Source organism: Oculina patagonica, chromosome 7 (assembly GCF_052425735.1).
Source record: "Oculina patagonica isolate OP01 chromosome 7, crgOcupat, whole genome shotgun sequence".
NCBI classification, from domain to species: Eukaryota; Metazoa; Cnidaria; class Anthozoa; order Scleractinia; family Oculinidae; genus Oculina; species Oculina patagonica.
In genome coordinates, this window is record NC_135764.1 from 16,297,828 (window position 1) to 16,322,430 (window position 24,603).

Genomic DNA, 24,603 nt, shown 5'->3' on the forward strand with positions numbered 1-24,603 from the left:
CCTACCTGCTTGTGGTGCGGGACGAGTCGAGTCAAGATGAACACATGTAAACGTTGAGTTATTAAATTCAATTTATTGCAAAACACAAGTCTAACGATTATTACATGGTGCCCAACTTGGGGCGGTGAAGACGAGCAACAATTAAAGGAGTGAGCTACAGCCGAGAGACGAGCAAGAGTGGAAAAGTGGAAAAGATCATGGAATCTAAAAACGAAAAATCGTTTTGAAGTTAAAGCAAAGGTCAAACGAGTCAAGTGGCCAAAATCACAAAAGCAATGCGTTGACAAGTCAAGCACCGAAAGCGAAAGCAAGGCTACCAAAGCTGTCATTACTGAAATTCCGAGGAGATGTAATGCAATGGAGCACGATAGTTTTCAATCAGCAATTCACGACAACCGAGAAATATCGAAAGTGGACAAAATTTAACTATCTGAATTCAGTACTGGAGGAAGCAGCAGCAAGAGCCATAGCTGGATTAACTTTGACTGCATCAAACTACAGCAGCAAATTATTTCAGCACATATGGACGAGCTCATCAAATTACAGCCAAGCCACAACGTTTGCCCAGCGTCGCTCAAATATGTTTACGATCAGATCAGTGTTCATGTGCTTGTCAAAACCGAAACCCTGCACTTGAATACCTTTGGTGGAAACACGTTCCAAAAGCAGAGTTGTGATGTGGTTAAACTACGACTGAAAGGACACGACAGCGAAGGAGTCAAAAGGAGTCAAAATAGGGTCTACAATTAGCAGACGAGTTGGACGACAACTGTGGATTGATTGATGTTTTAATTGGATCGGACTATTATTGGGAAATAGTCGGTGGTGAAACTGTGCAAGGAGATTACATGTATGGGCCAACAGCAATTTTGAGCAGATTTGGATGGCTTTTGTCTGGTCTGTTGCGTGACTCCGTGACATCGGATACTGTTTCATCTAACTTAGTTATTTCAGGAGATCGCCCTTTCGCTCTGCACCAAAACGATGAATTGATAAGCGACCTTGAAAGATTCTGGAAAACCAAGTCTATTGGAATTCAAGAAGCAAAAGAAGATGTATCCCAATCGAAGAAAGAAAAGCACAATGGTGAGAGATATGAAGTCGAATTTCCTTGGAAGAATGATTGTTTACCAATTCCTGACAATTACAATCTCTGCTACAACCGCCTGAAATCCATGCATCACAAGTTGAGCAAAACGCCAGAAATTTTGAGAGAATATGATGGCATCATTCAAGAACTTGCATCAGGAATTATTGAAAAGGTTCCCAATGCAGAAGTTGAAACAAGGAACAATAAAGATACGCATTATTTGCCTCAAAACCACAAAACTCCGGATTGTTTATGATGGCTCTGCAAAATCGCCAGGTCAAGAACATTCCCTCAATGATTGCTTGCCCACTGGTCCGAATTACATCCCACAACTGGTTGATGTGCTGGCTAGATTTCGATGGAATCCAATTGCAATTTGTGCAGACATTGAAAAAGCATTCTTGATGATCAGCATTCAAGAAAGCCACCTAGATATGCTTTGCTTCCTATTGTCTTCAATTCAGAAGTTCTTCATCTGCGATTTTGCCGACTGGTGTTTGGGTTGAGGCCATCACCATCCATCTTAGGTGCTACCCTTACACATCATTTAGATTTTTACAAGGAATGTCATCCCGAAGTGGTTAAGTTGAATAAGAATTTGCTTTACGTCGATGCCTTACTGGCTGGTGCTGGTAATTTACAAGAAGGATTTGAAATGTATCAGCAATCGAAGGAACTGATGGCGAAAAGAGGTTTCAACTTGCGCAAATGGAATTCGAATTCTGCTAGTTTGCTTCAGCTCATCGACAACAAAGAAAAAGCCATGGTGCAAACGAAGACCGAGGAAGTAAATCAGCCGATTGAAGAAGACGACGAATCGTTTAGCAAGTCCACTATTGGTCCAAACCAAGTGTCTGATAGGCTAGTTAAGACTCTCGGAGTCTGCTGGGACACCGAATGGGACTAAATGTCATTTGACTTTAAGGAACTGATCTAGTATGCGAACACCCTACAAGTCACTAAGAGATCTCTGCTTAAGTTATCAGCCAAAGTGTTTGGCCCTCTAGGACTTTTGAGCCCATTCACCATTACAATGAAATGCAAGTTTCAGTCCCTTTGTTTGGAGAAGTTTGATTGGGATGTCGAGTTACAAGGGAATCGTCAAAAGCTGTGGAAGACCTTTGTGTCAAGCCTGACACAACTGAACAATGTGCGCATATCTCGTTGTTATTTTAATTCAAGTATGTCACTGACTGACATTCAGATTCATGCCTTAAGTGACGCGCCGAAGAAAGCCTATGCTGCTGCAGTCTATTTGCGATCCAAAAACGAAGATGGTCATGTTGAAGTCAAATTACTTCGTCCAAGACACGAGTGGCACCCATCAAACAGCAAACCATACCAAGATTGGAACTTCTTGGTGCAACCATCTCAGCAAGACTAGTCAGCAACCTGTTGAAGTCGCTTCCATGTGAAATCAAACCTACCTTTTGGGCGGATTCAACGACTGTCCTTTACTGGATAAAGCAGGAGAAACCATGGTAACGATATGTACAAAACCCTGTTCAAGAGATTCACCAGAGTGTACCCGAAGTTGCATGGAATTACTGTACAGGTACCCAAAATCCAGCTGATTTGCCTTTACGCAGCTTAACTGGAAAGGAACTTGTGGAGCTCGCTCAGTTGGAATGGACCCGACTCTTTGAAGAATCCATACAGCGATTGGCCGAAGTCACCAGAAGTGAAAGCAGACAAAAATAAGCTCTGATTGAACTAGTCGAATGTCCTCCAAATGTGACTCATTCTTTGTTAAACGCTCAAGAATCTTCAATCCCGAATAACTTCACTGCTGTTATCGACCCGAAGAAATACAGTTCATTGACTTCGCATTTCAGCCTATGACTTGCTGTTTATCGACAAGCTGAAGTCGAATCTGTCAGACTGTGCTGGCACACATGCAAAGGAGTTGAGTGCCTCTGAGATTAACAAAGCCGAGGTGTACTGGATAAAGTCAATCCAAGCGAGCAATTTTGAAGCCGAGATTAATTTCCTGACAAAGAATTCTCAATTGACGCCATTACCAAGAGTAAAGCAATTTGGATTGTACAAAGACGACAAGGGTGTATTGAGATGCAAAGGAAGACTAGACAATGCAGATATCCCAACCACAAGCAAGAATCCCATACTGTTGCCTTCCAAGAATGACTTTGTAAGCTTATTGATAAAGGATGTTCATGCAAAAGTCAAGCATAATGGAGTCAGGGACACACTAACCACTCTGCAAGTACTGGGTCTTGCGTGGTCGAGAAGCAACGGAGAGAATTGTGAAAGAATGTGTCATTTGCCGAAAGTTCGAAGGCATGCCATTTAAGCCTCAGTCTATCCCAGACTTGCCTGATCTCGCGTGGCAGACGCCCATCCATTTTCATATACAGGTGCAGACTTTGCCAAACAAAGCAGCCACACGGTGTTTCCTTGGCACAATTACTTATTTATCGAAGTTCTGTCCCCGCCTCAGTGAGGTGGTATGTCCTCTTTGTGATCTCACCCACATCGATCAGAAATTCCTGTGGGCTGACCAACACACAGCTCTCCGACAAGCAAAAGAGTTAGTGTCTCAAGCTCTATGTCTCTGTTATTTTGATGTCAAAGCCCCAGTGGTACTTCAAGTTGATGCCTCTGAATATGGCCTCGGTACAGCACTTCTTCAACCAGCCACTTATTCCTTAAACTCAGCGACTGTTTGGCCGGGCTCTCCACAGCAATTTGCCTCAGTTGCTAGTTACATTGGAATCATCCAAGCTTCAATGTGACACAGTAGTAACCAAACATTTGCATCGCAATTTACCGCAAAAGCAAGCTTACAACAAACATGCAGGACAACTCCTTCCAGACTTTCCACCCGGAAGCTATGTCTATGCTAGGCCTCCCCCTAATTGACCTTCAAAGGAGTGGATCTCTGGACAGATCATCGGCTCTGCTGGCCCCAGATCTTACTTTACCAAAACTGGCTCCAGACAAATTAGGCGAAACCGTGTTCAAGTGCAACTCACACCTCCCTCAAGTACCATTGCCTCACCACATCAGACTAATACCACTTCACTTCTTCCTGACAAGCTTCGACCCAACCCATTAAACCCACGTCCATCATATGTTCCATCCGAAGTTTTGACAGCATCGCCGAATGACACCAGTCTATCTCCTATGCCTTTAAATGCCACTCCCTCGACCCCAACGGTTCCACCTGAGCCAAGTTCTGAAGCGCCTTCATCACTCTGCCCCGTCACCTCACTGGTGTTACTGTCAGTGAAACTGGATGCTGATGTCAAGTTGGAGAAGGCCTTGAAATTAATGAACCTTTATGATCAGACCATTTGGAACTGTCCTGGACATTAATGACATTTTAATTTTTGTTTGTCGTTTTATTTTTATTTCCTTGTTCCTGTTATCGTTATTGTTATGGTTGTTAGCATTCTTGTGATCAGAGCAACATTGATTTTTTTTTTTTAAAAAAAGAAGAAGAAAGCATGTTACATGTCACGTGGGTTACATTTACCCATAACACCTTTTGCTCAATAACCATGTGCTCAACTAGGATCAGCCATCTTGATGGAGATTAAATAATTCATATACGTTCATGAAATGTGTGACAACTTCTTGAATCTTATTTCAAACGGTTTCATCCGTTTAACAAATAGGTGCTAGTGTATGTCTTCCTGTGTGAGGTCACAAATATCATTTCCACAATGGTCAGTGGCTAACTTTCGCATTATGCATGCTCTCATGAAAGATGGGTCTCTCGATCGTCCACCCAGGACATTCTTGAATATATTACGTACAGTTCAAAGATATATGAACTAGCAAAGTGTTACCCTTTAACAAAAGTGATGCAGTGTGATAAATTATACCGCAGAATGAAGTTCTCAACAGACTGTAAATGGGGTACTGACAGCCAATTCATATCCCACCAAACACTACACTGACCAGAAACACCAACTCCTACACCAACTCGCCTACCTCCTCCCAAAACATCCCGTCCAATATGATTACCAAAGGCATGAAGGTTGCTGCTTTGGCTCTTCCTGTAAATATGACCATATTTTCATCAAACCGCAATGCTTTGGAACCCACCCGCAATGGCAGCACCAGTCTGCTACAGCTCAAGACCCCCAATACCTGCACTCGACTGAAGAGCTTTCTCCAAATGGTACTTTGACTGTCACACTAGCAGGAGATGTCTCAACCACGTACTTACATGCAGGGACTGATCTCGTCCTTATGACACAACATCCCGCAGAGTATGGGGAGAGTTAACCTAATCAAGCAGGGCCCTTCCCAGAATTTACGCAGCAGCTGCAAGCAGCCAAGGTCTCCACAGACTTAGTTTTTGAGACCTGGGCAACAGAACTAACCAATAACCCAGACATGGAATTTATCTTAGATGGTGTTGAAAATGGATTTCAGCTAATTTTCCCTCATTTAAGGGTTTACATGCCTTTACACGCAACAATTGAAGTTCAACACTTATGTCCACGATTGAACGCAAGTATTGTTTAATGAGTACTTCATGTTTGACTGTGTTATTTGACATTTCAATATTACTTCATATTTGACAGAATTTGGTGTGTTTTGGTGAAATTTTATCAATGGGGACACTTTGTGATGCCTGCCATGAGGAACATGCATCTCATTAAAACTTCTGAACTTGTATTGTGTTCCAAGTACAGGAAACTATTTTATGTTAAAAATATTTTTGTTACTAATTGTCTGGTAATGTTCGTTACTAAATGTCTGTCTAAAAAATATTTCTTTTGCAGAAAATTGCTCAGCAAGTGTCTGCTGTGGACCAGCTGGACTGGGATGTTGCAGAAAGAAGTGATGCAGAAAATTCCTGATGATGCAATGCACAAGTTATGAAAGTGTGCTTGCAGAGGATAAAGCAAATGGCTAGTTATCAAGAGGTTTGTAACAAACAGGATATTCTGGTAAGGACTGAAATTGAAAAACCTCCTTGACCCAAAGAGAACTAAATCCCCATGAGAGGAACTTTTAACTAAAGAGTATCATTGGCAAGAGACCTTTTCTACAAACAAATTAAAAAAATTATGAAAACAAGAAGTGATTGCCATACTGATCACTTTAAATACAGAGGTCATAAAATATTGTAAATGTCCTTTATACAGTTAAAGTTTACATATGATCTAGCACAAGCTCTCATTTGAGCGGCATGAGCGACTAAACTCAGAAAATGAATTTTATAACGAAAATTAAAACTGCAAACTTTGAAAAATATAGTTATGCCCAGAACGAATCTTGTGATGAGTTCAATCTGATAAGTACAAATACAAATATATCACCTTAGTTTACATTCGGATACACCAGCTAGACTTTCGAAGTCGAATATATTTTAACTGGTATAACTCAGTTCATTCTAACCAGGCTTTTAGCCAGGATTTAAAAAGTGGGAGTCCAAAATTTTTATAAGGCCTGACTTTGTCCCCATAGGAGGGCCTGAGGAGCATGCAAGGTGTTTTTCTGACGTTATGAGTGCAAAGGTATCTGAAGATACCCAAATTTGCCAAAATAAAAACTCTGTATACAGTTATTCATATTAATTTTCTCTGAAAAGAGGCTGTCGATAGGACTCCTGGACTCCCACCTGGCTAAAAGCCTGATTCTAACACATCACACATCAAATCACTTGATGTTCGCCACAACTTTGACTCACTTGAGCCTGTTATAATACAGTTCACCTCTGCCATATTACAATATTGTGGCAAGGGGGCCCAATCGATGAACCCTCTGGACTAGTAATTTAGAAAACAAGACGTCATGAGTTCAATCCTAGCCTTTTCCTAAAAAGCACAGGTTCGTTTTGTCTGCCATATTGGATGTGTAGTTTTTGTTTGGGAGCATGCAAATTGCTTTTTTCCTTCCTCAGCCAGAAACACAATTTCTCACCCTAGATTTCTGATGCCCAGTATATGCACAAGTATTATCCACAAGTTAGCAGTTAACAAAATTTATAGCAGGAATTGACCGACAGAGGGAGTTGAATCAGTTGACCCTGCTCCACGGAACTCAGAAATGACTTTCCCTTTTGCCATTTTCAGAGTTAAAAGGAAAATATTTCACAAAATAAAAGCAACTATAAAATGGTAAATGGGGACATATATTACAGTCAAAAACTGAATAGATGACATAGAGCCCTTTTTACATCCATATCAGCAATCTTTACAGATTAAATCTACTACCACAAATACATGATTTAATACTTCACCTGTTTCAGAGCTATGACTCATCAGAAATGTCTCCTTTAGCAACTCCTCAAGTACAAGAAGAACACAAAAGATATTCTGGTAGGCCATCACTTTGCTTGAAAACTCCAATTCTCCTGCAATTGAACACAGATCCAAAAAAAAAAACAGTCAATAAAATTTAGTAGCATTAATTTTGATTTTAAAGCAGTCAGCACTGTTTTAAAAGCGACAGTAGGAGTAAAACCAACCTTTAGCAACAAGTTGAAGAGAGGCAGCAAAAGCACGTATGTGCCATGTAAGTCTTAACAGACAAACATCCCTTAACAATGCTGAAGATCCAACTGATAACAAGATATCCCTTATCTCTGTAGAAACCACACGCTGGAGAGACAGGTGTAAAGACAGAATAAGGGTAAAACCTTGGTCAGTTACCACTATCACGTATTATAAACATACTTGCAAGAGGTTCTGGTTTGTTCCCCACATTTCAGTTCTACATGTTGTTGTTTTTTTCATCAAAAGATTTACTTAGTTTGAAAAAAGTCTGATAGAAAGTCTATTAATTTTGTTGTAAAACTGTTAAGGTCTACATAAAACTATATCAAGGCACACACATACAAGTTGTAAATAACTCATACAACAATGAAAAGCTATTGCTATTAACTTCAAAATGGGGCAAGTGTTGTATTGTGATATGCAGTAATGTATTCATTTTGGATTTCATATCCTACAAACATGTAAGCATGCCTCTTGATAAATTGATAGTGTGCAACAGTAGGGAAAATGTGAATGTTATTGAAACTTCCTTTTGGTGAACAAATTAAAACTCATGCAGCTTAAAAGTCCCTGAAAGTTATTAGCTCTAGAAAGCAAAACTAAGAAAATTCCCAATCATGGCAGAAGCATGCAATAATAAGTGACAAATTAATGACACATTGTCATTTAAAGACCAATTTCACTGCAAATCAGTAGTTGTGTCTCCTTCCCCCTTATTTCACAACCCACTCCCCCAATAACAATTTTGTAGTTTGTTTCTAAAAGTCCTTCACTGCAGTCATACAACAATAGATGACTGAGGGGGGTATTTTGTCAGAGTAAATAGAAATTTCAAAAATATTGATTAAAATACCACAAAAACTTCAATGTAATGTCAATGTGTCAACTACTAATGTCAAACATTGTAGAACTAAAGACCACTAAATGAAACAAACTTGGGTAATTGTGAAGAACAGCTCCCGCTAACCGACTGTCGGTCAACTGTCGGCCGACAGGTTACCAACAGACTACCGACAGGCCACCGACAGCCCACCGACAGGTTACCGACAGTTTCCCAAAACAGAAATTTTACTGTAAAACTGAGCAGTAAACACAGAAGTAAACCCGACACAGAAAGCGATTAAAACAGATAAGACTTATAAACATTGTATTTCATTGTACTACGGTACTTACTACAAAACAAATCGTCTCCTCGCCAAGATTTTCTTTTATACAAACTTCAATCTCTTATAAATATATCACCTACGTAACTTTTTGTCCATAAGGCAAGCAATGAAATCACGTTCGAAGATGATTTTATCCAAAAATCAGGCCAAAACAGTGCAAAAACTTCTCCACACACTCTCCACACACGCACTCACTGAAGTCGCCCTAGAATCCTTTGCGACCCCTTCCGAGGGGGAATGAGACTAAGTTAACCAATCCAATATGGCAGACAGAAATGGAGTAGCTGTGTTCGCGTAAATTCTCCGGTCGATTTCGGCAGCGCAGAAGCTAGTTTTAGGCTGTGATGACCGAAACTCAGGAGTATATACCTTTCCTTTCAATTTCTCATAAATTTTGGGGTCCGTTACGGAGGAAAAACATAAAGAAACAAAAAGGTTAGTGTTACCGTATAACCGACAACTTACCGACATCTTACCGACACATCACCGCCTGTCGGCCGGCTGTCGGCCAACAGTTGACCGACAGTTGGCCGACATCATAGCCAAAACCTGTCGGCAGGTTGTCGGCCGACAGACGACCGACAGCGGGCCGACAAACGGCCAACAGACGGCCGACAGACGGACGACAAACGGCCGACTGTCGGCCGACAGACGACCGACAAACGACCAACAGTCGACCGACAGTCGGTTAGCGGGAGCTGTTCTTCACAATTACCCAAACTTGCTATGCAAAAAACTCAAAAAATTAATTTCAGACCAGAGATGCATTTTTCCACTGAAGAAGACATTTTATGAGACAGTCCACCATTTGCTCCATCTTAGTCTTAACTTCTGAATGGCTATCCGTTGTGAATCGTATTTCTAAGTGTCCAGGAAAAAAGGAAAGCAGAACTTACTTGGTGCAATTATACATCTATGTAAGCCTAATGATAGCTACATAAACATATCACATATTATTAAATTCTCAACCTCAGATATTGCATTTATCGCTTTCTGATTGGTTCACTGAATCCCGGTTATCAGCTCGTATGCTTATGTTTGACCTTATATGGGTAATGAGTGCGACAAGTGCCACTCAGCATAAATTTTTTCTGCGGGAAGCGACAGTTCTATCAGAAAAATGGTTGAAAAGCCACACAAATGCCATAGTAAAATTAACTATGCAAAACAAAGGGATTGATGCGAAAAGTTTAATTAATAATACTTGTAAATGCACAACAAGAGTGAGTGAATAAAGTAGAAAAGCAGCAGCTTCATTCATTGCACGTCATAAAATTAGGCTCAGCACTTATGTAATTTTTTTTTTACCTTTTAATTTTGGTCGTCCTTTTATACTTCAATAAACCCGTTCCACTTTGAGGTCAATTTCGCTTCAAATAATATAGCAGTCTTGATGATAGCCGTGGAGCCGTAAATTACAAGTACAATGTAAACACTTGCTTCGTTCTACTTGCACAAGACGTGTAGTTTCCAGAAAAGCTTTTGCTTCGAATCATCCTGTAAATCTTAACTGTTGTCACAATTCCAAGGATATATAGACGACTTTAGAGGAGATTATTGGATGAAAATCTTGGGAAGAAAACTCTCTCGCTCGCTTTCCTCATGTGTTTCATTCAACTCAAAAACACCACGCCACAAATTTTCCCGCGTCCTCATACTATCACTTCGTTTACATCAAACTGTCCAGTCGATTTAAACTTAAAGAAAAATTTAATAAAACAATTATTCTATTCGCCCTTGTTGGATACAAGTCGTTATGGCCAACTCGGCGCTTTGCGCCTCATTGGCTATTTACCATCTCGTATCCAACGCGGGCTTATAGAATAATTGTTAAGTAGACTAACAAATCAAGCAAGTTCCACTTCTGCTGAGCTCTCCACTGTTACCAAAGGATAGTGAATTGGGGTCAAGGAATTTGCAAAGTCAGTAAGGACAGCCCATCATATCTTACTTGTGTACATTCTGGTTGCAGTTCTACTTTGTTTACTGATCATCATTTCACTCCAAATACTGTTAGTGGATAAGTAAGTACGTGGATGCTGCATTGCCCTGTCGTGAAGCCTGGAAGCTAGCATAATTGCTTGCCATGCAAGATTGTGCACAGAAATACTGGTAAATAGCAACTTGCAAAAGTTGCCAAACACGTTTCATCACTTGCAACATCTCTGTTATTAAGACTGCCTACTTAACCACTTTTTCTCTCAACAGAAACTTTGTGCATATGCTGTTTCATGACTACCAATGTCTGATGGTTAGTGCAGGTTCAAAACTGATTAAACTTATAGTAAATTCCATTTACCTTGAGTTTTGTTGATGCAAGCCAGGTACAACTGTTTGGGAAAAGGTAATGTTTCCTTGCTTTGCTGAGTAGCCAATGTCAGAACTACATAGAGATATTCAGACACAGCTATTTTAGTGAAGAATTGAAAACATAATAAGCTGCTTATCATACACATCTATTTAATTCTACTAGCATAACAATACAAATGCAACAATTAGTATTAGAGTTGGAAGCTGGTTCTCAAAATAGCCTACCATTTGAAGTTTCTCAAGACGACTTTGCAAGGTTACTCGGTAATGCAGTCACACAGAGGACAAACCTGTCCCAAGCACATGGCATGAACATTCTCCGTGGTGATAAAACTTGGCCAAAAAAGATTATTGTTTGCAAACAACTTGTAAACAATTTTATGTACGGTAATAGTACTTTTAAGACGAGTTTTCCATCAGCAGCAAGGCTGTTGATGCATTAACAGCCCTCTAGGAGTCAGTTGCTGCCCACAAAGCGCATGTTTTTGAGGGGTGTTTTTTTAATTTGGCCACATGTATTGATAATGATGTGAATTTAAGCCGGTTTTCCATCTAAGACAAGTTTTCCATCGGACTTTTCCGTTGTTTAAGACAGGAAAAAGGAAAGATAAATTTGAGATGGTCAACTTGTCCTTCACTGGATTCACATCAGATCAGTTTACCATCTTAAAACAAGTTTCCCATCTAAAACAGTTTTCAGTCTTTAATATAAATTTGGCTATTAACTGACAAACAGCCAGAAAGTTGAAGATGTCCGTCATGCCAGTAGACTTGATCTTCAAGAAAAATAATAACAGCTGTGAAGGGTGACACCCTATGATACAGGAAAATATATGAATTACATTGTATATGCAACACAGTTCTTCACTGTAAATACCTAAAGAGAATAAAACAGAGTGTTGGTCCAGTCTGTTCCTAGCTTTAATTTTAAAAGTATATAATTTCTTTGTCTGAAGAATTATATTAATTTGTGAAAAAGTCTTACTTCTCACAATCTGTGATAAAGAATGATACCTGCAAGGTTCTTTTACTACACATTAGTAAACACTGATAACACATGAAATCTGTTTACTATGTATACAGCAGCAGTGAAACTTACATTCTATTGCACCCAAAAGCGTGTTCTGCAAAACTGTGTAATCTTCCTTCACAAAGCCAACAGGATCTTGAACGGTCTTGCACTGGAAACTTACTGACAACAAGTACAAAAGATGGCAAGAATACCACATGTCAATGTCTAGCACAAAATTTACGTTAATAGAAAACACACTATCTTAAATCAGGGCCACGAATATAACTACATACTACAAATAACAATCACTCGTTTTAAAATGTACCTTCAGGGTATCAGGGAAGATACATTTTCTCATAATTAAGGTTTGGGTTGGTTGGTTAACTGTTAAAATACATTTTATCGAGGGAACATTATGGACATTACAGACATACTTACTTACTTATCTACTTACTTACAGATTCACAGACCTGCAGTATTCTTCTTATCCACTTACTAACTAAGTGGCTAACTAATGTCCTTCCTTTCTTCCTTACCCCCTCCCTCTTTTACTTTCTTCCTTCCTTCCTTCCTAACACAACAATGACATTACTCACTAGGTCTCTTAAGAGACTGTAGCCATAAAATTATACATTTTTTAATTTCAGTTTCAACTTGTATGCATACCATTTTTTAACAGATGCATATTTCTTTCATGAGTTTGGAATCTGCTTGTTAATTCATTTCCACAATGTGAGGATGAGGGTTCAACTCCTACAAGCGAAATTTTCAAGACACAAAATGTCACCAAAATACAATCATTAGAAAGGCTTTTGCCATGATGGTATGATTATTTTGTTAAAATTGTAGGATAACATTCAACACATTATTTTCCATGACATTACTGGTAATAGAGGGATAATTTTGGAAAAGGCTAAGTGCAGATTTTCGACTTGACATAGTTTTCTCAAGGTATGTGAAATTTGAAGAATTTCTATATGATGTGTTTACAAAACTCTTTACAGGCGTGATTGTTTATATGTGTTTCTGAAGCTTGAGCCATGCATTCTTTTTTTGCAAAAAACACAACTATTAGATTATAGAAAATGGAAGTTTTAAATAAGCTAAATAATATCTACTCAATGCAGCAGGCAAAGGTCTTTGCTCCCTTGGTCTCTCACTTGCATGTTAAGCTCCTGCGCTCATAGTGTCGTTTTTTTCTTGAAATTTATGAAATAAAAAGGGGGAGGTTCCATGCTCGTTTAAAAGAAAATGACCATTTATTTCCCTGCTGAGCATTTGCTGAAGGAAACCCCGTAATGCTCTGTGTGTGCGTGCACTCATGCGTTTGCTATAATTATAATGCAAAAATTATGCGCAGCAAGGATGTGTAATGCAATTCACTGGAATCACCTTAAGTTTATGCAAATCGTGTGATTGATACTCACAACAGTGGCATGTCTCTCACCATAGAGCCCATATTGCGATTTAAACTTACTTATAAAAAATAAAATTCTTAACCAAGCTCTGTTCAGTTATAATGCATTTAAACAAAGCCTTGCCAGCTCTAAAGAAATTTCATAGTTTGATCAGCAACACAGAAGATTGGTACATAATTTACAGTGACAGGCTTGGCCTATTTGAAGTCAAATATTTCTTTAGTTAACATAATTCTTTTTTGAAATTAAGTTTTTGTAAACCTCACAAGCTGTTGCTACATTGTCTCTAGGAAATGAAATACATGTTTCTCACAATCCTGTATCCATAGTTCGGCTGTTTAATTGTACAGAAACAACAACAAAGTCAGCCATTAATTTTAATCTTACCTTTATCCAGATCTGTTTTTGATAAAAGCACTGACATCCACTCCTGTTGTCTTTGTTGAAACAACTTTTCCCACTCAGCCACCTTTAAAGCAAGCATGCAGTGCAACATTTGTATGCCATTAATATACAGCTGACATTTCAGGCATGGAGTTGTCGGTCACAGGCAGTTTAAAACTATAGTTCTGATATATATTTATCGTGAACATTTTTGCCTTTCTAATAATTAAGTAAGGTCAGAAACCCATAAGGGTTGAAACGTATAACACGTGCGCACACCGTTTGAATATTCATTTTGCTAAGTACCATATTTGGAAACACAAAGAATTTGTACGCAAATGCTTTATACACGGTAGGTTGCGGTAGGTTGCTTGAATTTCGACCTAAATGCCGTAAATTTCTTACAGAAACTAAAGAAATACATTAAGTGTATCGAAGCAGAGTTCTCTAGACTACTTCAAGAAGATGAAACAGGAGGATTAAAGAAATGTAACTTTATTCAACCAAGCTTGTTCAAAAACAAGATTACGCCATTGAGCGCAAGCTAGCGCACGCTGTGAATTTAATCCAAATATTGTAGTTTTGATTGCTTAAATGTTTCTTGTGATTTTCCAAATATGGCACTTAGTGTAAACAAATTTGCAAACGCTTTGTACATGTACAATGCAAATCATAGGGAGTTACACGTTTCAACCCTTATGGATTTCTGGTAATGTACACTGATAAGCATGCATTAAGTCTGCATTCCTCATATGTTACATAAGCTTTGGTCTTAATCTATCTTGAGTTTAATATTTTTGTCAAACCAGTTAGTGTTGTATTCTTCAATGTCTTATATTCATAATCACAGTCTGGCACGGATGAAAACAAAAATCAAACTCAACAGAGCTTGAAATAACAGTCAGTCAATGGACGATATCTAGTCAAGATGAAACTTAGTCCAGACAACTGTTTTGACTGGTCATGTATGTGGCTATAAAATGACTGACCAGAAAGTAAATTCCATTAACATCTGGGTTAAGCAGTTAAATCATCAAACATCTTATCTTCCAAGAGAACAAGGATTTTGGCATTTAATAAGACAAATTAGTGAAATATGCAGAAATATGCAGGAGTTACGAAATATGCACTCCCTTGTGGAAAGACATGAAATGAGAAATGTCAGTTTATTCCTACCTTTTTACTCCAATTGCCATCTTGTAACTGCACATTTTTCAATAATTCTTTGAGATATGTTTTCACACTTATATCTGAAGGCTTTCTTTTTATCACAGTAATGGCCTACAAGACAAGAATAGCTTTGAATAAGTATAGGGGAATCTTTGTTTACAATACTTGCCTCATTAGCATAAGTGCTTCACTTTCTGATTGAGCTTTCAAAATACCAATTCTAAATATCAAAAGTACATGGGACCATTAACTGATGTACAAAATACTTTTTCTGTGACACAGGTTTTAGAACTTGACATTTTACAAATGCATGGGCTCATTAGCGTTTTTGCCACTCAGACATTTTGCAGTTTTTCAACACATATCTCCTTAAATACTGAACACAAATAGTAATTATTAAGGGGGGGGGAGTCCTTCTTCTTCTGTTTTTTTGGTGGCGAGCCATTTTGGAGTGTTTGGAAATGCTCAATGGTGAATTTTTAGTGTGGAGGATAGTGGCATTGAAAACCTTGATATTGAGGGTGTGTTACTAGCGCTAGTCCCCAACTGCGCATTAGAATTTAAAATCCCTAGAACTTGGGGAGAAAAAAGTAAAGTTCTAATTTTTTTAAAGAATTCGAGATAACATGTAAGAATGGAACACTACTGAAGAAAGTCTAAATATTCAGGTGTTTATTAGGCCATAACTTTAATAGTAATAATGCAGATTTTATAAAAATCATACAGAGTATTACATGTAAGCACATGGAAATTCTTTATCTGTTGGCCCTTTCAATTTTAGGGTTTTTTCTATTCTGGTCATATGACTTGTCAAATAAGACCATGATTTGAAACCCTTGAAGGAGGCTTGGTTTCCAAACTCAGAGACTCAAAGGACAGTGTAGAATGCAATAGAGTCGACACTTGAAAGTATCATGTTTTATGTTCGTGTTGTTTGCTTCATTTTACCGTAAAGTTCCGTGTATAAGCCGCACCTTTTTCCTCTAATTTCAAGTCAAAAATCAGGGGTGCGGCTTATCTACGGAAACATCTCTGGTTGGAGTTCTCAAAGGCCTAATTAATATTCATAAAAAACTTCTCAAGACGTCATTGAATAAACATATAACAACCTGAAAACTTTGTTGTTGTTCACTACCTTTTAGTTCCTCTGCAAAGCTGTTTGCAGTGAAGCCTGCCAGTCACTTCGAATCATGTCTTTCCACTACGTGCGAGAAGGCACCAAGATAAACGCAAATACTCACAAGGCAAATGGCCGACCGCTTCGGTTTTTTATTGACCTTCACAGCAAATACATCTGCTGGATTAACAAACTCTTATTCTGCATGAAGTTTTTATCCTGTTGCGGGTAGCAGTTTCCAAGAATCTTGAAATAAAAACGTGGTTTCTTCCGAAGGAAATGCCGCCATGTTTGTTTTTAAAGCCCAGACTCCTCTCTACAATTCAGAGCTTGGCTACTAAGCATTCATCATTCGCGAACGATTCGAACGAATTACAAGTGTTTCAGGAGTGTTTAGAAGTGATAGTCTCGAAAAAATGATATCAAGAGAGCATCCAAGTTTAAGATATTGTGAACTCAAACTAAAAAGGAGGTATGATAAGTGAAATTTAGCTTTCGTAAGACTTAATTTATATTAAACATTGCAACAACCACCGTGTCAGTGTTTCGAAACCGTGCTTGTTTGCCCTTGATTGTTTACCAATAGAACTTCACTTGAACTTCAAACTTTATGGTCTGTATATTTTTTTTCCCAAACTTGAGCTTCCAAATCGGGGGTGCGGCTTATCTACAGGTGCGGCTTATACACGGAACTTTACGGTACTTCCAACTAGACTTTGAAACACCACTTGTATTCCTTCCAAACGCCGCCGCCTGGTTAGCTCAGTTGGTAGAGCGCCGGTCTGCTGTGCGGGAGGTCGTGGGTTCGAACCCCAGACCGGACCAACACTCAGGGTCTTAAAACAACTGAGGAGAATGTGCTGCCTTTGTAATTACATCTGCAAATGGTTAGACATTCTAGTCTTCTCGGAAAAGGACGATAAACCGTAGGTCCCATCTCCTGTATCTTCAGTCTTATAACAGGGGACGTTAAAGAACCCACACACTATTCGCAAAGAGTAGGACACGAAGTTCCCGGTGTTGTGGTCTGGCCTTTGTGTAGTAAATTACAGTATGTGTACAGCGCATTTGAACATTACATATGAAAAATGCGCTATATAAATTGATTATCATAATAATTATTATCATTACAACACTTTTGTGTGTTTGTACCAAGATAATGTGATACATTTGTTTGTTTTGGTTTTGTTTCACGGTGACATCGATAGCATTTGTTTTCCTTTCTTTAATAAAGCCAAATATTTCATTTTAATTTAATTAATTTATGGTTTAAACTGCATGGAAGACGTTTCTCAAGAAGTAAGGAACAAATCTAACAAAAAACATCTCTTTCGAGAGGTTTTTCAAAACGCAGTACAGCTAGGATATTTGTTTCCTAGTTTTCAGGTGTTTCAAGCCCAAAAAGTCTCAAAATCTAATTTAATTAATTTGCGGTTTTCACTTGGTGCCACAGAGTCTGCAGGAATCCTACCGCAAACACGCAATACAAGCAGTGTTCATGAGAGTTCCAGAAACAACGTTGACTAAACTGCGCATACGTTTGGTGCAAAGTACTTTGCCCTATAAAAGAGAAGTACCACAAGGAGAGCAAAGGGTTCTCTGAAACAAATATATACCTTTGAGATCTTTATATGAAAGTAACGTAGATATGCTCCAGGTTTTACCTGGGGGTACGGTCAGGTGCTCCCCCAACCCTCCAAGTTAATTTTTTTCCTTTGTGGCCATTTGGCCACCAACTGCTCAAGTTGGGTCGCCAGTAAAAAATTGTAGTTGCCAAATTAAGCTCATACTTTCAATCCTTCTTCTCAATTTTAGTCGCCAGGCTGGCGACTTTGTTTCCAATTTAGTCGCCAGCTCCAAAATTTTAATCGCCATGGCGACAAAAATGGTCTTAACTTGGAGGGTTGTCCCCACCCCCTACCCCCTTCACAGAATAATTAATTAATTGATATTAATTAATTAATTGACTATGAAAGTTTGCACCATAGCGCCTTAGCGCATTAGAGGTTTAGGGGTTTAGCAAACGACAGCCCCAACAAACCATCACAATAGTGCATTCTGCACTAAAAATGATGGTCAGAAATCGTTCTAAGCATAAGGACCCCACTTGAGTTTCACATGCTCTCTAAATATCTGGAGTCACTTTGTATATCGCATGATGCCTTCTCTATGTAAAGTTGTATGCTCATGAGGCAAAATGACAAAAATGATCAAAGATCACCCTATAGATTAGTGTTCAAGGGTGAGGTAGGTGGGAGTCAGCTAGACATAGTTGGGCCCCCCTGCCCCTGCATGGAACTCCTCCCTCCCGCGGAATGAATATGGGAGGAATGACTATGGGAGGGGTTAGCCAGCCCACATACCTTCCCGTTTACCTTACGGTTACACACATGGGCGAAGTGGCATTCACAGAGAGTGCAGCCTTTAGGCCGATTAAAATTGATGCAAATTGTCCTCCCATCTCCACTAAGGAACCTCCCATCGGCCGCTAAGGAAGGAATGGCGCCGGTCAAAGGTGACGAGTAAACAGGTACAGTGGTGCCTGATCCCGATGCGGCAGCTTGTGACGACGATGATACTAAGCACTGGTATAGTTGGTGGTAAAGTTTTTGCCAGCGAGGACTTGGTCTGTTGGGAGGACAGCGGTCGTTTTTGAGATCCATAGTTTGTGTCTGGCTCTCAGCGATGGCCAATTTTAGCTGTTCGATACGATTTGCCTTCTTGATCGCCTGCTCTGCCATTTTGAGCTTGCTGAGCTGCTCTGCCAGGGCTTTTTGTGTTTTGCTGCAGCCACAATGGCTGCAAGCAAAACACATTGAGAGCTGAAGTTTGTGCCGTAAGTGCCGTAAGGTGTAAGTGCCGTAACAGAGGAGAAATCTGAACTACCGATGTCAATCAAATCCATGAACAAACAAAATCGAAACCAATGAACCGTAGCGCTGATCGCATTCGAAGTTACGGGCCAAAGTATTCGAACGCAAACCACGTTGGACACGTTGGAAAACAGAAAACCGATTTAAAAGTATATCGCATTGGGAAAGAAAACAAACTGTGGCGCGACCACTCCAGTTTTATGAGAAAATTATTCTGCAGTTTTCATCATTTACGAAAAGAGCGAAGACTTGGAACCTCGCCGAAGGTCATAAATATTTTCTCCAAAGGACCGGTTAGTGCACAGTTTGTAAACTTTCGCTTTGAAAATAAACTTACCCTCACCTTGTCTACACTGTCTACAGCATACTAGTACTGTATTAACTCTGAACTTCATATTTTAAAATAAAATGTATGAACGTGTAACTTGTCACGCAAAGACAGCTGGAAAGGAATATAAAAATAATATATATAAAAGACAGCTAGAAACGAATTAATACTAGTAACATCACAATGGGAAAGAAACTTATTCAGTGGTGCACACCGTCGAAAACAAAGAAATATTAAAGGAAGTTCTCATTCACCAGATTCACTGCATCAGATGCAACATTCGTCAGTTCGTGTTTAAATGCGTGGCGACCAGTTTGTTTACTAGTTATTAAAAAATAATACGGTCTTCATTTAATAAACAGTTCATCCTTAAATTTCAGCTTTTCTACGACTGACAGGTAGGTACTATAGTATAAGCCCCGCTAAAATAGCTGGAAAGGGAAAGTTTTTTGAAAAATGAATTTTTGACTGCCAGACGCGCTGGCGCCACATGTTTATTTTGTGAAGATTAATTAAACGCCGTGAAAAATAGAATTTGATGTCCAGCGAGCCACTGCATCTTCGGCTACGCAGTCCTCAGTGAATCCTCCAACTTCACAAATTTCTAAAACTTTAAGAAAACGAACTTTCGCAGAATCAAAAATTGGTCCTTATCGATCTTCCGATCTTGTTGTGAAGACACTGAAATTCGACGAGTGTTCATGCGTGAAGGGATGACTGACGAATGATAATAATTATTTGTAAACTTTCGCTTTCAAAATGAACTTTGCGTTACGTTCAACGCCGTCTTTCTGTTGTTGTACGTCGGTGCGCGTGCGATTATTTATAATTTCTGAATTTTGCATATTTAACTCAGGGTGACACAACAAGTTTGTTAAGAGTTAGTTGTTCCAGTGTTTAATTTGGGTGAAAGTGGTTAAAGAACCACTGTCTTGTCACTAATAAATATATCACATTGAGTTCTTATAAGGTCAATAGATTCTGTCTTTTTCGTTGTTGTTAAAACGTTACCATTGTGACAATGATTCCAAATACAACTAACGGTAACCAGTGAGATAACGCCACTAAAAGAATCACATTGAGTTCATTGAGATTTTTTTATAATGTTAAGAGTTACTGTTTTTTATCAAAGAGACAATCATGTCAGACATTACGTTAACTTACTAGTAATTAAATTATGTTTGCTGTCTTTGATTTCAACATAACATTGATCAGTAAAATTATCAGGATTGAATTAACACAAAGTGACTACAATATAGTGCAATTATTAACCTGCACACAAGTGACAGACAATAAAAGACGTTGGATTTCAATCTCGACTCACTTGTCTTTCATCAACATGTTCCCTAAGACTTTGCTCTAGCAGCAAAACACATGGACCCATTGGGGCCCTATTTTTCTTCATCCAGCTGATCTTTCTTCTCGCCATCTGCATCGGCACAGTCGTCGCTTGGACCGGTACAATACGGCCCTGGATCGGCCCAAGTGTGACCTTCATGAGGCAACTTACATCCCGGACACTTGGGGATTCGTCTCGGCTGTTGACCAGGATCTTTGGAACTCGATTCTTGAAGCTCCGTGTTTTCAACCTCAATATCTTAACCAGTATGGTTCTTTCCAGCCATATTGTAAGTATATAGAAGATGCCAATGTTGCAAAAGCTAACTCTGAACAGAAAACAATTGTAGCTTGATGCCAATGTTGCAAAAGAAATCAATTGTAAACGCTAGTTGCCAATGTTGCAAAAGCTCACTACTGTTGTAAAATGCAACCGAGCCCAAGTAGATCGAGTTAAATCTACAGTGTACCCAACCCTGGGTACACTGGCCACCAACTACTCAAGTTTTGGTCGCCAGTGAAAAATTTTAGTCACCAAATTAAGCTGATGCTTTCAATCCTTCCTCTCAATTTTAGTCGCCACACTGGCAACCTTGGTTTAAATTTAGTCGCCAGCTCCAAAATTTTTGTCGCTATGGCGACTAAAATGGTCTTAACTTGGAGGGTTGGTACCAGTAATATGCCTAGATGAAGTAAATTTACTGTGCTAAACCCAATAAATGCTAGTGACCAATAAAATGCTAAAAACTAGTTAAGATGTCGCAAGACGAACAGCACTGATGCAACAGGCCTTGTGTACGAACAAACTATAAGCATGCCGTACTATTCCTGCATCCCACATGGCCGTGCTCACAATTTAGAACTGCATCAGTCAGTCAACATTGTCCGAAAAATTGCTGACCGATGCCTCCCGTAAATACACATGAAATTTACTTTACTTTAAATAAATGTTATTAGATTATTCCTATTGTCCATAGATTTTGCATCCTAGCTTCAAGATGATTACCAACGTTGTGCGCATAGCCTAGTGGGACTATGGGTAAGTGCCTACAGTGTAGGTCTTTGTATGCAGAAAATAAAATATGTGAAAATGATTAGTAAACAAAAAAGTAAAACTTACCAGTGCCATTTTTATATACTGATACAAGTATATATCTTCCATGTAGCTTTTGTCTATATTATTCTAGAAAAAATAAAAACATTAAATATTTTATTTATGATTCAACTGATGCCTCATCCAGATGTAACTAGCCATGTTGCAGTGTCAAGTGCATTTTTTCCCTTTCCCTCTACTGAGTTAAAACCACAGCAAAACCACTGACCAGTCGCACTTTGAAAATGGAATGCACCCTATACTCTCTTAGATAGAATGCACACTGTCATTGGTCAATTTTACATGCTGTGTTATATCATATGGACCACGAAATTTGGAACAATATTGAGAGTTCTCCTGATGCCATAAGTTTTTTGTTATAGAAATGTCTTACAAAGAAAATTTTAAAAACTTGCTTAAAATGTTTGCACTCAGGCAGGAGAAACAAAAGCGAAACAAACAGGCTCTTCTTCCAAACTTCAAATTCAATTTTTTCAGAACAGTTTAGAAACCGTAAATGTCTGCGATTGATGTAGCACATGTAAGACGTAGTGTAGCTAATCAAACCAAATCAAACACCAGTCGTTCAATTTGGTTCGGTAATCAGACATAATCTAACTCACAGTAAAATTTCATCAATCGAACAAAATCGCATGTTCGATTACTCAACTCCTGCTTGTTTGATTTGTATGTTTAAATATTAACACTGAGAAAAAAGAAGTTAAGAAAAAAATGCCTCAATATTATCCAAGGGTAACCCTATCTGCTTGCTCGGGTTACCTTTATAGGAGAGTCAAGTTTTTGTTTATTTGAGCCATGTAAAAGCTAAAGGTAGGGTAGCCCTCCTAGGAAGGTCAAGTTTAGGGTGATCAGATAACTGTCACATTCCTGCTAACTATAAAAATGGCTGGGCACAGTTACAGCTGGAGTTCCACTAGGCTGGCAAAAGTGGCAAATCAAAATTGGGATGATGCAGAAAGTCAGAAATATGAGAGTCAGGGCAACAGTAATTGGCTGCTGGAATAGAATATTCTCTTGCTGATGTACAATTTATAGGCGAACATCTTGACCAAAACAAACCTTTAACAGACAGAGCCGTACTTGATCAGCCACATAATAAAACAAAATGGTAAAAATATGGGTAAACATTCAATTGACCAGACGCTTTGTCCAAAAAGGCGATGAAGTGGACATTGAACTGCTTCTCAAATATATCAAAGAATACAAGATGAAGTGGCAAGTCAACTGCATCAGGTTTCCATGGTTTTGTTTGGCAGAGACAGTCCTAGGGATAACCCTACACATGTAAAGGAGGGCTATCTTGTGACCCTTCTAGGAGGGTTACCCTCCCTCATTGTAAACAGGCCCTAAAGTCAAGGACTTGACAATTTTTCTATACTGAAAGGCGAAGAAGTCAAATTCTGAATGGGCAACAGATTTTAAGGGCCGGGGCAAATAAAACATTCATAGGAAACAAAAAGTACTTGCTACTGTTTTTAACCTAAAACGGGATGAAGTTTTGTGCAACAGGAATAAGTCTCTCAGTCAGAGCAGTTAATCAGCTTCGAGCCTGAATACCTGGACAGGGATGTAGCTAAGAAAAAACTGAGCTGGCTCGTTAAAAAGCCCTGCCGCCTTTTCTGGTCTTAATATCCTCAAAATTATCAAAGTATTTTGTTTTCTGGTAAAATTTCAGCTGTTCATAAGCTCTCTTTCAGCCGGTAAAATTAGCCGGCAGCCGGCTCTTAGCTACATCCTTGCCTGGAGTTTTACTTCTACAACTATTTAACCTAAAACTTTGGGCCTTATCTTTTGGAAAATGCAAGGGTTGTCAGAAGCATGCAACAGAGGTACCTGACAAAATGTGGGTCTCAGAAAATTTTGCCCCGATCTTGAAATCTCGGCTTTTAAAATAAGCATCTAGGAATCTCAGGCTCGCTAAATTTATTCTTAGCTATGAGCTTTACAGGCAATGGCTAAAACCTTTATTAGTACCATTACCTCAAAATCTTCGGCACTTTCGAGTCTCAGACTCGGATTATTTAGAAGGAAAGTCTCGGTCTCAGATTTGATTAAAACGCTTAAGTCACCGTCTCGAATTTTAAACCAGGGTTTCACAGTCTCGCAAAGCCTGTAAAATACCATTCTATACCCCTGACATTGCGACACGGCTACCAACCCCCCCACCCAACCCGTGTCATTCCCCCTGGAAGGCATCACCACAGCGCTCGAATTTACAAACATAGCACGAATTTCTTGCTAGTTTTCTTTCATATTTTGCTGCAATACAATATCGTATTTTTCTGAATCTTCGGGTATCAACAGACATTGCTCACCCGGAGGCCTTTTTGTAAACAAACCGCTAGGTTCAGTCAAAATAGTTCAGCTGTTTTTACGCCGAAACTCGAGTCGGCCGACGCCAGAATTGTTGAAGAGAACCGGGAACTCATAAAAGATCATTAAACTACAGCTTTCCACAAAATTACTTCAGACTTAGAATACCGCATAACTCAATACACCTAAAACAATACAATTCTATACCTCGATACGCCTTTGAATTTGGACAAGAAGCTACAATTGTGTTGTTGTTGTTTGTTGTTATTCAAATGGAAATCATGCACGGAGCACAGTTGAGTGCAAGCCGACCAAACGATATTTCACACAGATAAACGCATTTTAAACCGTCAGAAAAAGAGAAATTTGCTTATCAGCAATGCAATTTAGTTTTTTAAGTCTTACCATAGTTAAATTTGCTGTTTCAGCTGTGTTTTTCTGCAAACTTGTACTCGCCCTTCGTCCATGATCCGCAGCTGCAGTCTGGCCCCGGA

General features: G+C 39.1%; 1 protein-coding gene and 1 non-coding gene across 2 annotated transcripts in view; one reads left to right on the plus strand and one right to left on the minus strand.

The window, feature by feature from the left end:
- The window catches only part of LOC144659493 (meiosis-specific protein MEI4-like), a 221,261-nt gene that overhangs the window by 15,527 nt on the left and 181,131 nt on the right, over positions 1–24,603 (minus strand). Inside the window, exons 2-11 of the mRNA XM_078519947.1 lie at positions 24,515–24,581; positions 21,803–21,865; positions 15,033–15,137; positions 13,860–13,941; positions 12,721–12,807; positions 12,142–12,234; positions 11,032–11,115; positions 9,490–9,593; positions 7,539–7,671; positions 7,311–7,424 (exon numbers count right to left, since the gene is read on the minus strand). Of these exons, the coding sequence (XP_078376073.1) occupies positions 7,311–7,424; positions 7,539–7,671; positions 9,490–9,593; positions 11,032–11,115; positions 12,142–12,234; positions 12,721–12,807; positions 13,860–13,941; positions 15,033–15,137; positions 21,803–21,865; positions 24,515–24,517 (868 nt within the window). The 5' untranslated portion in view covers positions 24,518–24,581. The remainder of the gene's footprint in view (positions 1–7,310; positions 7,425–7,538; positions 7,672–9,489; positions 9,594–11,031; positions 11,116–12,141; positions 12,235–12,720; positions 12,808–13,859; positions 13,942–15,032; positions 15,138–21,802; positions 21,866–24,514; positions 24,582–24,603) is intronic.
- Trnas-gcu (transfer RNA serine (anticodon GCU)) lies at positions 16,895–16,967 on the plus strand. Its single transcript has one exon. It is a non-coding gene; the product is annotated as a tRNA-Ser (tRNA).